Source organism: Rhea americana, unplaced genomic scaffold (assembly GCF_003343005.1).
Source record: "Rhea americana isolate MKP2758 unplaced genomic scaffold, rheAme1 scaffold_186, whole genome shotgun sequence".
Lineage (NCBI taxonomy): Eukaryota > Metazoa > Chordata > Aves > Rheiformes > Rheidae > Rhea > Rhea americana.
In genome coordinates this window covers 1,483,512-1,497,033 of record NW_028185994.1, presented here as the reverse complement: position 1 = coordinate 1,497,033, position 13,522 = coordinate 1,483,512, and the positions used below count along the sequence as shown (strand labels likewise).

The window sequence follows — 13,522 nt, the reverse complement described above, 5'->3', positions numbered from 1 at the left end:
AGCCGCGCCCGCCCTCCGGCGGCCGCTGTGGCGCTGCACGGCGCCGCCGGACTTCCCCTTAGCGGCCCCCCCGGGGAGTCCCCAGAGCGAGGGGCTCGGCCGGGGTGAGGTGGGATTTGGTGCCATCACGTACGGGGGTGTGTGTGGGGGAGCGCACGTGGCGCGTAGGAAGGTGTCGCCCCGAGAGCTGCGGGGCCAGTGCTGCGTGCACGTAGTTCGGGGTGCTCCACCAGCAAAGGTTGGCGCAGCGGCCCTAGGAGGGATGCTCGTGCCTTCCTGAGCCAGCTGCCCAGGCACCTGGGAGGTGGTCTCCAGATACCAGTGTCTCAGGCTGCCTTTGCTGAGCTGCTTAACTTTTTAAAGAGAAGTGYGTGGGGAACATCTCCCTGCACTGGCTCTAAGATTGCAAGGCTTTGCACTCAAAACCAAAACACATGCATTTTGCAGAAGGCTGGCTTATCCATCAACTTGTGATGGAGTAGTGTTGAGGCCTTGGAGCTCTTCGGGAATAGTATGGCATCAGGTAGAACGGCAGACAGCATTTCTTGCGCTAGCAGCTTGATTTGCTGGTGTCTTTCTAGGCTTTTTGCGGCTGTCAGCAAATGAAGAGCTTTGCAAGTTGGGCAGGAATGTGTGAGGCCACAGGGACACCACAACTTGTTTTGGAGAGGGAAGGGATGGTTCCCAGATTCCATGACTGGTTGCAGAAGTGAGTAGAAGGCCCTTGAAGGAAGGAGGCAGATATTTGCATGGGGGAGGACTCCTAAAAGCACAGGCTGCTGATTCACCTGTACCTCTACAGCCCCATCCCTCATATCCTGGATTTGAAACGACTTTAATCCTCACAGCTTCCCTCAGCTTTCTTTTTCTTGATGCTGCCACAGAAAGAACAACAGCCTTGACTTTCCCCTCCTTTCCTCAATCTCTATAATGCAAAGCAGCTGCCTCCTGAAGAGCTGCCAGCTGCCCAGAGCCCCTCCAGGTCTGTCTGTGCATAGGAATTACTCCTGTGTGCAGAACCTGGAAGCAGCAGTCTACTCAGTACTGACAGCAGGCTCAAGACTGCAAGGATGCTAGGAACTGTGCTTGTAAGTGGCAGAGGGTTGCTTTTGCTGACATGCATGTCCCCAGAGCATGCTGTATCTCAGGCTCAGCTTGCCACTGCACAGCTTCTGGCCATATAGCTCTTGAACATGGTCATCCAGGCTGGGACTAGCATGGGCTCTCCCTGCTGGCACACATATTGAAGGAGGTTAACATCATTGTCTCTGTCATTTCTCACCATYGATGACCTACCCAAAGTCCAGAGAAGAGGCAGAAATCAACTCAAAACTTCTCCTAAGCAATACTGATAAGAACTGCCCTTGTCCTACTTCCAGTCTCTAGCATGGGATAGAGATGGGGTAAGATACCATCTGAAAGGGCTACAACTGTAATGGAGAAAGGAGTGCGTCCAGGCAGATGAGATAGTATACATGGCCTGGAGTATCCTTGGATGGATCTTCCCCTCCATCTCAGCCTGCCCTCCCACTTAGACACAAGGAAGGTAAATCCCTTCAATGGAAGGGTCTTTTACACTGCCTGTGTGTGCTCTGGGTACACAGAGAATGTATCTTCAGGCACTGTGGAAGGACTCATACAATATCCCGATCATGTGAGCTCTGCATGAAATTCTATCCTACCAAGAATACATGGCAATTTCTGTGCCAATGGCCATACATCTGGGCTGTGTTAGAGGTTTAGCGATAGATACAGTGAGTTTCCCAGGCTGTTCCTGCCACGCGTGCAGTGAATGTCAATCACAAACTGATCTCTTCTTATTCCTGTGGTCACAAAATCTGACTGTAGCACAGCTGAGGAGCGAACGTAACTAGTTTGGAGGTGTGGCCTTTGTGCTTACAGTTCTTCTACCATGGAAGCAGGGAGAAAAGTGATTTCCAGGCATGCACACCCAGGGCAACTTGCACAACATCTGTATGTAAGAGATTTTCATAACCTTTAGGAACACAGCTTCTCCACAGAATGACCAGCRTCGTCTTGCCATAAGAAGATTTATGGCAAGGAAACAGGCAGGCCTAGGCACCAAGAGAGAAAAATGGAGAAAAAAATGAATGAGATGATCAGCTGCATCAGTGGCTTCATACTTGAAAGAGAGAAGTTTCTCAAGGGTCTGCTAAGGTGCTAGCATAGCTGCTGCAATGCTGGGATTTAAGAGAGCCCCTCAAATTCAGCTGGCTAATGAAGAGAAATCTGTACCAGGGAAGCAGGCAGCTGTCCACAGCTCAGAATAATGTATGCATGCTGATCTCAAAGAAACAATAAAATCCTTGTTCATGAATTCATTAGGGGGACCTAAGGAAAGTACCAGCCAACAGCAGTTCAATCTGACCAACTGGTTCAAATTTCAGCAGGAGATGGCACACCGGCTGGTAAAATGCACAGAGGGTTTATTGTAATTTGTAAACTCAGCTCTGGGGGACCCTGGAAAGGAGCAGGCCTGACCCATCTATCTTACTCCAGAAATCTGCTTAAAACAGAGCATTTGATTTCTGTGCCCAATGCCAAAATGACACACTTAATAATCTGTTCTCAACAATTACATTCCTTGCACCTATTTTCTAGTACCTTTCCCTCTGCAACATCCACCATTCTCCAAGATATGGATGAATTTGCCTTCTCTGCATATTTTTTACTGATAACACTGCTGGTCTAGGTCATTTCCCCTTTGTGTCTGTAAAAGCATTATGATCAAGGAATAACAACTGATTAGAATGTGCTGACTTGCATCTTCTCACAGGAGAATAGGTGGGCAGTACTGTGAAAATGCCTGTGGTGGCTGGAGATATGTGAACTGCCCAGAACAAGGCAAAAATGGAACATATATTTTAGTTGAAAAAATAGGAAACTTAAAGCATGGATGAAATACAAAACTGCAAGCAGACACAAAAAAAATGCAAGGAAGGGAGTAAGGTGAGGCAAACAGAAAGATTTGTCTTTTGGTTGATACAGGATTTGGTAGCAGTTGTGGTTTGCGAGCCAAATTTTTCAGTGCTATAAAAATAGAGAGTCCTTTATACAAATGCTTAATATACACCTATTTTTTGAAGTTTCAGTGTAAGAAGAGCATAACCTGTATTCAGAAAGGAMAAACAAACACTAAAAGAAGTGCTGAGGTGATACAAGTGTAAGAGGTTTTATTTCTCTAATGCGCTCATTCTGCGAAAGGAAATATATGAGACATCTTTGCTGTCGATTGTATAACCCACAAGAAGAACAAAGATAATTTTAATGAGCCCTCTCTCCCCTCACCAGAGCAAATGCCGGGTTCGCCTTAAAAAAAATGGTCATGTTATGAAAAGAYGGCTATCTCTCCATGACATTCACTGAAAGCAGTGAGTACACAGGAGCTGCGACGTCGTGGCTAATGTAAGAATCTCTGTGGACTGGCAGCAGAGTCCCTCTCCACAGGATGAGTACATGGCATCCAGAATGCACATAGSGAGAAAGGAGACAGAGCCTGACCGATAATCCAGTGTGCAGAGTCTGTCTGATTGTTGAGGAGCACCTCCATCCTTCCACACGACTAACATGGGCCTTTTCTTTCTCTAGAGTAAGATGTGCATTCAGCTTGCAGGTTGTCCAACAGCTTGTCTTTAAAACAGAGTGTAAACGACCACCAGGTTTTCGGTGAGAAGCTCTCCCTTACAGAGAGCAGTTAGGGGACCTCTGTAACACCTTCAAGAACAGCAGCCTGTGTTTGTCCAGGAACTAGCTTGTTCGAAGACCCAGGTGAGAGCTGGCCTTCCCCTCTGCCGGTAAATTGTTGGCAGCTAACATGGTCGTGGCATTCCTAGTATTCCATGGTGCATGGTAGGTGTGGAGGAATCACTGACATAGAAAAGGAGCCAGAGGAGTCACTTCCGCCGTACCTAGTCCTGCAAGAGTTTTGAATGAGCCTCATGCCAAGACATCACTTTGCATGTGCTCCTACAAACCTCTGCTTTGTGCAAGGTGGATGTCTGCAAGCCCTGGTGCTGGTGGCCTCAGGAAGGAACAGGCTCCTGGTGTCTGAAGAAGATGAATCAAGCGCACTTGAGAATAAAGGGTCTGTGAGGATCTGTGTGGGTTTCTGAACTGCCTTACCTGGAGGAAGTCTGTCTGGGAACCCCAAGGGGAAGCAGTAGCAGCCTGGCTGGGGTGCTGACAGTGCAAGTTCATGGACATGAGAAAATAGAGTGCATAATGGAGTGGGGAGATGGGATCTTTCCAGCAGCCTTTTACAGACTCAGCTGAACTTGGTGTGGAATCTAGATCCTAAGAAATCAAAAAGGACTGGTGGATGGCAGACCTACCAGCTATATTTCTGTCTTGTAGATGTCTTATGCAAGTCACACCTGCTACATGTGCAAGGGGGGTTGAAACTCACAAGAAACATGCAGAGCTTTAAAAGGATTTTTAAATTTAATAAGGTGTTTTATTAAAATATGGATGGATTCTTACAGATGTCAGTGCTCTGCTGRCTCAGAAGAGCAAGATGAGCAAATAGAATGACAGACAGAACAAAATGCTCAGGAGCATCTGTGTAGCAACCACTCACACAGACGCATATATGTACATGTGCCAACAGGGAGAGCAAAGCAGGCCTCAGTTTCAGGGGGCACCGTGGTATGGAGATGGTATACATACATACGTGTGTGTGTGTGTGTGTGTCTGTGTGTCTGTGTGTGTGTGTGTGTACGTACCTACACACATAGGTGTTTGGGGTTCTTTGGGGAGACATTTTTCAAATTCCTTGATGCATCAAATTATTTTCTGTGAGCCTCCAGGACTGCCAGAGTGGTAGTCTTACTACCATCTACTGCCAATCATGCCATTGAACTTTGTCTGCCATCACTGTGGTCATTTCATAACCTAGTATAAGATGGATTACTGTATTGCTATAATGTGTAATGCTCTAATATAATTACCAACTAGCCAAGGGACTGGTAAACTAAGGAAGTAAGGTAAGGTGAGAACCACATGGCTTTGTGTCAAGGTCCTTAAAGCTGGGTTGATGTCAGGCCATAATAGTTCTACCAGGGGAACTTGGTGGTTTCTGAACTGCTCTATGAGGTGATGGTCCCTCCCAGATTCTGTTTCACTGTGGACAACCCAACCTGGCCCCTGATCAAAACTGAGCTCTTGATCCCATTTTCCTTTTAGCTCTTGAGGCATCATTTAAGCACTTTGCTGTAAACTGACCAAAAAGAGGCACACGGGAGACATAATAATCCTGATGGGACCCAAACTGTATTTCTAAGCAGTGTGTACCTACCCCCAAACAAGAGTGAGAACATACTAGCCAACAGGATGTAAGCAGTCCAATCTGCAGCTTGAAGAACATAATTTTTCTCGTAAAGGACTCTCAGTTCAGATACTTGGAAAGTCACTGCCCAGTGTCTCAGTGCTAACACATCACCCACACTACGAGCATCTGTGCTGAGCTAATTGCCTCAACACAGGTGTCATTGATTGCTACTGCCAGAAGTGTTGGATGATATCTTGCGATGAGAGGCATTTCCACTTTGGGGTCTCCAGTGACTACTGTGGGAAGTTTCCAACGACCAGAGATAGGTAGAGTGAATGCTTTCCCAGTGATAAACGTAAAATTTACTTTAAAAAGTAAATTGGCCAGACTGTTATCTTGTGTGATATAAATTTGCTGGACAGTGGATCTGACTCATCCCTGCTTTATGACCGTGAAAGGAACACAARTAGGAAAAGGAGTGAGAAAAAAATCAGGTGCATTATCTTAGAGAAGGAAAACAGAGTCATACCAGTAAAGGTAACTTCACCACAAAAACATCAGTGGACAGAGCAAAAGCAGGGTTTCACACTGCAGCATATGGAACCTTGATTCTGCTGTTGCTACACAGTAGAAGTTACACAGGTTGACACCAGTCAGGAGACAGGAAGAGTTAGCAACACATACTCACCACGGATTTTAAGTATAAAAAGAGAATGATCTGCAGGTAGAGGTTCAGCCCTGTAACATCCAGACTAGCAGCTGCAATGTGACCACTGGCGAGAGCATGGTACGGGCCATCCTGGTTCACTGCGCCTCCATTGAGGGAAAACAGACTATCTGTCACTTTCTGGGCAGCTTCCTTCTGTCCTTTCTCTAGGAAATAAGAACCTTCATTATCTGGTGAAAGCTTTAACAAGAGGGCTGGATAGAGTTGGAGTGCACAACCATCTGATCTTAATGGCAGTTTTGTAATAAACTCAGAGGCCAGGGACTTAACAGTACTTTTCTCTGGCATGAATCATACTGTATTATATGTGGGATCAGCTTATCTAATGAGACTGTATTCTACTGATGGGATTTTCTTTTATCGTGATGCATCTCTGCTCCCACCGTCAGCATGTTGTCAGATTATGCCAGCAAAAGCTTTTTTATTTTTAATAATGGCTTGAAAGTTTAGTTTATTTTATTGAGCTGGGGTAACATTAGAGCTGTCATCTTATCCTCCTCCCTGATCATGTAAGGATTTGTGACAGGAGTATATGTGCTCCAGCATGACATCTCTGTGCTAATCTTGCAGCACAGTGGCTGCAGCATTTTTTCTTCCTATCACCCTCACCTGCTCATATTGATGGATATGGTGGTGTCTTTCATTTGGGAAAACATGCTGCTGCTGCAGACGCCCTGTGTTCCTAGAGTCGGCACAAAACRCACAATGATGAAGTCTGGACACACGGCCAGTTCCTCCAGTGGCACTGTTACAAGCAAATTGGAGATCCCCAGGAAGGATTTATTGGCAAAGTAAAACACAAAATACTGCTAAAGGACTGGGTTTATCGACACACTGAAATCCAGAGAGCAAATAAACAGCCTCCTTAGCTGTGTCACTTCGACACAGCTGTGTCGCTGTGTCTTTACTATGAATCTGTGGAAACAATTTATTTGGGTATCTTGGCCTGTCACCTTTTTCCTGGGACTCGCTGTTCCAGCCCCAGGCCTGCACTGTGGGTCCCACTCACCACATGCACCCAGTGTATGTCCTAAGACGTCCCAAATACTCACAACTCAGTGACAGGAACTTGTAGTAACTTGATAAAAGCAAGAACAGGGGGATGCGTGCTTCACAGCATGCAGCTGACAATCAGTTCCAGCAATAAGAAGCCATCCCTTCACTTTTAACCTGAAAATGTTTAACTCACAGCCTGAGCTCACTTTGGGTCACATCATCCGCATGTTTTGGTGACAAAAATGTTTTACATATTGTGTGAGCTGGCCACAGTCTAGCCCTGCAATGGTTTTTCAGTCTATAAGTCACCACCCTCTAGGGTGAGATATTCTCTTTTGGATATGGCATAGCTCTTCAGTCCCTTTGGGATGCAAGGGAGCTGTCAGTGTTGTGCTCTTAGACTGCATCTTTTGTGTTGCTGGTTCTGCAGGTGGAGCTCAGCTCCTGCACTGGTTGTCACCCTGTTATCACCAGGCCAGGCACAAATGTGATTGCACTTTAGACCACTTCTAACTCTCGCAGTTCCTCACTGACCCAGTATCACACTGTCTCAAGCTGTACTTAAAACCAAAGGTCCTAGAGTCATGGGATTGTGTTCTTTATTTTAAAAAGGCAGGAGTTTTGTGAGTGCAGGAACAAATGGAGCTCAATTCCCTGTGGAGTTCTGTCTCATGGATGGCTGCCTTTAGTGTTGAAGGAGGTGCAAGTTCTCCCTGAAGTGTTCCCATGGGATGAGGAAGAATAAGGTGAAGGCACTGACCCAGGTGTCTGATAAGATTTGAATTTGCAATACAGCCTTCCTCTCTGCTGGACACTGGCAAGGTCTTGGCCTTCTGTGCATCTGCCTGTTAGCCTGATAGCTGTAGAAATGTGGCTCACATCTCCAAATACAGCATACAAATGAAAGTGGCACAATATTTCTAAAATTTCACATTTATGAGCCAGTAATTTTAGAAGGAGGGGGGGACAGACCTCAATGCCTACTTTTTGAATAGAGTAGCACAGTCTTAGCATTGTCTCTTTCAGTGTGATTTCCTGCAAGGATGAGAGTCATAACATATGGGTCTTTTCCACCCACCTCTATTGCCGCTTACCAAATGTGTCTGAAACGTCCCTCCTGGAATGAACCCCAGCCTGGCTGAAACCGAGATTTCTCAAGCTGGGCAGTGGATAGAGACCAGCACCAGGGCACCTCTGAGGAAAAGGCTGATGCCTGCATGCAACAGCTACCTGTGCCAACTTGCTAGTCAGCAAAAGCACAGGTCCACGGCATCTGGAGTGTCCGCTGAGTTTTGTTCTGCCAGCAGTTGTGGATATAGGAGAGAACTGGGAGGGCTGGCCCCGCAGATGCTGGGGCAAGAGAAGTGGAAATACTGGGACAGGACCATGAAGCAAAGTGCTGGAGGAAGGTGACTAGGGTTTCACAGGAGCTTCAGGAAGAGCTGTTGGGATATAGGAACATGTCTGTAAGAAATCAGGCAGGAGCATTGCCTCTGTGCACAGAACAACTTGTTGGTTCACATCCTCTGCAGGCTCAGTGAGAAAAATGGTAAAAACAAACTCCGAGGCATCTTTGAGTTCTCTCTCAATCACAGGTCCTGAGTTACCACCCAGCCTTTGAGCCCCTCACATGCACCCTCTTACCAGACTCTGCTGGGACTTGCAACAACCATTTCAGGCTGGGGACCAGTGTTGGTATAGAGCAAATTCTTGATTTCAAATGGCCTTAAGTGGAGGGCTATGGCTGTTTCTTTAASAGAGAAGTTAAACCCATGAGATCCCTGGCATTGCTCCTCAACTACTCTGTATTCTCCTCTCTGTGGATGAGGCAATACTGTACAGTGGGACAAGCTAGTGCCAACCGCCTAAGTCTTCAAGCTTTGTGGATTTCAGGGGAGCCTCAGAAACCTACTGGCCTGCATGTGAGCTTGCCAGGGGTCTACAGCAGGGACAGCTGTGTGTGTGGCTCAGTGTGGGGAGGCTGAAGAATAATGAGCAAACCCATCTCCACACGAGCCATTTCGCCTCAGCATGTTGGCAGAGGAACTGCTGTGAGAGGGAGGCATATATTCCACAGTCTCCATCCTAACTCCTAGACCTGTGTTCTTTTCATTAGAAACCAGTACTGAGCCTAGAAGGGGCTGCTGTGACTCAAATGAAGAATGACATCGGCAAAGAAAACTACAAACAGCAGCTCTTCTCCTGGCACCCTGACAATGCAGTTTAAAACACCGGATCAGCTTCACAGGCTATCTGAAAGGGTTAAAGTCTCACTGCGAGCTGGATTGCACCTGAAGGGAGCTCAGTGATCTTGGACAAGGTTGTTATGGCTCCAGAAGGAAAAGAGCCACAGGGGAGCCACAGGAGGTTCCCCCTGAACGTGAGGGGGAATTTCTTCACTGCGAGAGTGAYGGAGCACTGGAGGAGGTTGCCCAGAGAGGTTGTGGAGTCTCCTTCTCTGGAGATAYTCAAGGCATGCCCAAATGCAACCCTGTCTAACATACTTTACGTGACCCTGCTGAGCAGGGAGACTAGAAGATCTCCAGAGGCCCCTTCCAATCTTACTGATTCTATGACATACAAAATTATAAAAGTCATAAAATGAAGAGTTTTGAAAATGGCATTTTTCTGCCTTACTTTCAAAATCATAGGTAGTTTAGGGCCGGTCCTAACTGTGTGGGTGTACTTATGTCATTTTAGAGGTGTTACTATCTTATCCAGAACACATAATACATAATTTTGGCCAGTCCTGTACACAGTCCTGTAGAAAAGCTCTCCAGGGAATGTTGCAACTCGCTTATGTGTCCAAGATCCAGTATCCCCATGGTGCTGTCTGCAGACCACAACCACACATCCAGAGAGGTTTCCAGATGCCCTGCCACCACTTAAACATGAAGACAAATCTCCTTCAGGTGAAAGCTGTGTGAGCACATCTGCTTTTCCCATGACTGCAGCTGCGACAGCTTTGGTTCTGGGATAGTCTGTTCCCACTCCCTTTTTTTCAAGGCTAGTCCATCCCAGCTACTTCAGAGATAACTCCAGAAACCTTACAGAGCATGGAAGTCAGTAAGTCTCCTCAAGAATATTTCATTCTAATCCCTATTAATTTGCAGTTTACTTGTACTCAGAAACTGTACCCTTCACAAAACATGACCAGTAACTAGTTTTAAGCCTGAACATCCTCTTTACATGAAGTAATATTTGGTCCCTTTGGGATTCTTTTCTTGCCTAATTCAACGATATGTGATAGCCATGAACTTTTTTGTCTCCTCAGCTTTGTACTGGATATCATTCTGCTTGACCTTGTCTTCTTGTTCTTGTCTTGTGAGACAAACTGCACAGAAATTCAGTTTCTTTCTCTCTCTTTAATAGATGTTGTATATATGTATGTATATGTGTGTATATATATAGATATAGATACATATATGTATATAAATATAAATACATATAAAATCTATGTTTACTATTTTATGCATCTCCTGGAATCCACTTCTTCTAGGGGAAATGTCCAGTTTGCTCTGTCTCTCCACAGCATCCTCTGCACTATTCTCACTGGCAAGCTTTCAACCCCTTTGTGCATGCTGTGAAGGCTGAATACAGAGCAGTGTAAGGCTTAGCCATGGCATATTCAGCAGCTGCAATAATTTGATCTGAGCTCTTTTGCTTCTGAACCTTTTTCCTGCTGTGTTGCAGCAGCTGTCTTCTCAGCCACAGCAGGCAGCAGAATAGAAGTTGCTCCAGTGAGGTCAGCACAAACATCTCCACTCTCCACTGCTTTGCATATGCCACTGTCCTATGCCATCATATTTCCCAGTAACCTGCCTTTGTTGGCTCCTTTTGAAATTCTGCATAATCTCATTCAGTCTTTCTAATCTGAAGAAACTTTTTCGCCTCTCCCAGCTCTATCACACTTCACTTCACCCCAAAGCTACAGATCTTAAAAAGACTAATCAGTTTCTCACTCCTGACCTGATATCTTTCTTGTTATCTTGACACCACGGTGAAAACTGACCTGTAAATGTTGTTTTTACTATCATCTGGTTTGTTTCAGACTAGAGAAAACTTTACTTCTGGAAAACTCTGAAGAAATTTGCAAAAGCTTTTTTTGAAGTGAACAGATTCTATTTCTTCCTCCATTTTGCTGACATATGGTTATACTCCAGGAGCAGTGAGAATCTTGGATTCTTCAAAGACAGGTCTAGGACCATCATTTATTTCCTGTGYTGTTTTTTGCCTTAGCAGCTATAACAGACGTAATATAGAATCTGTAAAAGTCAAGGTCTTGGAATAACCCTTCTAAATTTTCCCATTTGGGGGGCTGTTTACCTCCTAGCACTTGGATCTTGCTTTCTTTTCTCGTGGTAGACTCAACACAAAAGCTGCCAGCAGGCAGTTTGAATAAGGAAGTAACAGTTRCATCTTAGCTTCATCCAGAGCCTCCAAGAGCTGACAAGATGTTGCCAGAAGAAGAGCCACTTTGAGTTTAGCTGCTGCTTCTGTCAGTACATCTGGTGTATATCTAACCAGATTCCTCTGCAAGGAGACAGAAGTATCACCTACAGGTGAGACACATCAGGAGTTTGGTGGGATTCTGGGAGTGCRTGTCAGAACAGGATGAAAAGGGTCACAAGCTTTTGGTATATGAAGGTGATGTCGTTTAAGATATAAATCGTCTCTGGCAAAGCTTACAGCTTTTAAGAGAAATAGGAATTACAGACATTTCCCTGTGAAAATCACTAAAGCAGCTGAGTGTCTGTCATGACCTGGAAATGCACCACAAGTTTTGAGAAAGAGGCATAGTTCTTCAGGGAGAACTGGGGGAGAGAAATGTGTTGGCTTGGGAGCCTGATTTGCTGGGGACTTTGTGTCAGCACGGACAAGAAAAGCACCCCTAAAGGGCTAACGGTTGGACCAGATCTACTCAAAAATACACCCAGTAAAATCACCAGTCACTTATCAAAGGAAAGACAAATGTGTTTGAATTCAGCTGGTTAATTAATAACTTCACCTTGGGGCATGGCTGTCTTCCCACTTCAGGACTTGCTGTATGTTTCCAGGGTTAAAAACAGGATACTATGAACAACCTTGACTCTTGGAAGGAACTAGGGACTGCACACTCTACTCGTGTCGCTAGAGGCTGTAGCAGTAAACAGCAGAAAATAATTCCAGTTCTCAGATGCTTAGGTTCTCCAAGGTGGAAGGGGAACAGCTCTGCCTTGCTCCAGGACTCACGGGGACACAGACGCAGGGAGGTGATCTCCATGACAAAAGGGCCAGAGCAAGGAACTGGTACAGCTTGTGTTTGGTCTGTTCAGATAATTACTCTTGGGACCACCTGGTAGAACCTGCCGTGGTGGGAAGGGCTGGTAATGGCTTTGAGAGCAGCCCATACTAAGTGAGAGGAGTCTCTCACCATGGCTTTGTCTTTTTTCCCCATCTAGATGGAGCACAGTGCTCTTGTCCACAAGATAGAGGGGCCACGTGGGTTTTCCAGGACTGGACAGAAGTCCTGAGCCATTCAGCTGCTCTTTCCAGGCGGGGACGGGGCTGGATGTGCTGTTACTTGTGYTTGGCCTGTAATTGGAGAAAATCTATAACACTTACCTCTTCARCTCCTCCAGGGAAACATGGTCATATTCCACTGACATGGTGCTGACCACTCTCAGGCTGAGGCCTGTCGTTTCAAAAGAGGTTCCTATGGCAGGACTTTAGCAACTCCAGTCTGTAACTATTGCTGACAAACCCAGTAATTTATTAGAAATGACCTTCCTAAGCCAAAACCTCTCAGTCCAGCAGCACCACCACTATCCCTTTCAGCAGATTAGAACCTGATCAGTCSGTCACTGAGGCGCATATTCAGTGATTGCCTTGGGGACAGGTACTTTTGTTGCCAAAAAATGGCCCAAGTGAAAATAGAATTTCCTCTTCTGCTGCAGAGGTCTAATCCCTCATGGTGCTGCTTTCCAGAAGCATCTTTTCCTGACAAGTGACTGCAGCACAGAAACACAAACCAGGGTTTAAACTTGTACACTGCTGAATATGACTGTGAGACTTTTACTCTTGTCTTAAGCAGATCTGGCTCACCTGCCACATCAGAGCCCTGCTTTACCACCTGTATCATCTGCTGCATCCAGAACTTCAGCATTTTTCATCTCTGAGAGCAGGCAGAAGAGGCCCTGGATCCCAGCCACTTTCTTCAGGAGCTCTGAGTGGGAAACTGGGTCAAAGAATGTCATTGCTTGATGTGGCAGCTGTGGAGATGGGATTATGAAGAGGATCAGACATTCACAAAATTCACAAAACCCCTCTAACTCCGCTCCTTCATACCATACCCTATATCAGGTAGAGTAAGAGATTTGCAAAATTCTGTGGAGGTTGTATTAAGGACCTTTTAAGGATGATAAAGGTGAGGCACAAAAACAAGAACCCATGCAGGTATGCTGYGAGATGGGGCTTTTTGCTCCACCAGTCGCTCCTCCTGCCATTATTGGCATCTCTGATGACAGGAAGAT

At 45.8% G+C, this 13,522-nt stretch overlaps 1 protein-coding gene across 1 annotated transcript in view; it reads right to left on the bottom strand.

Moving 5' to 3' along the window:
• GRHPR (glyoxylate and hydroxypyruvate reductase) overlaps positions 1 to 12,658 on the bottom strand; it is a 23,495-nt gene extending 10,837 nt beyond the window's left edge. The window contains exons 1-5 of the mRNA XM_085302144.1: positions 12,615 to 12,658; positions 6,624 to 6,696; positions 5,976 to 6,194; positions 4,144 to 4,314; positions 2,366 to 2,426 (exon numbers count right to left, since the gene is read on the bottom strand). Coding sequence (XP_085158270.1) covers positions 2,366 to 2,426; positions 4,144 to 4,314; positions 5,976 to 6,194; positions 6,624 to 6,696; positions 12,615 to 12,658 — 568 coding nt within the window. The remainder of the gene's footprint in view (positions 1 to 2,365; positions 2,427 to 4,143; positions 4,315 to 5,975; positions 6,195 to 6,623; positions 6,697 to 12,614) is intronic.
• Positions 12,659 to 13,522: the final 864 nt, after the last annotated feature.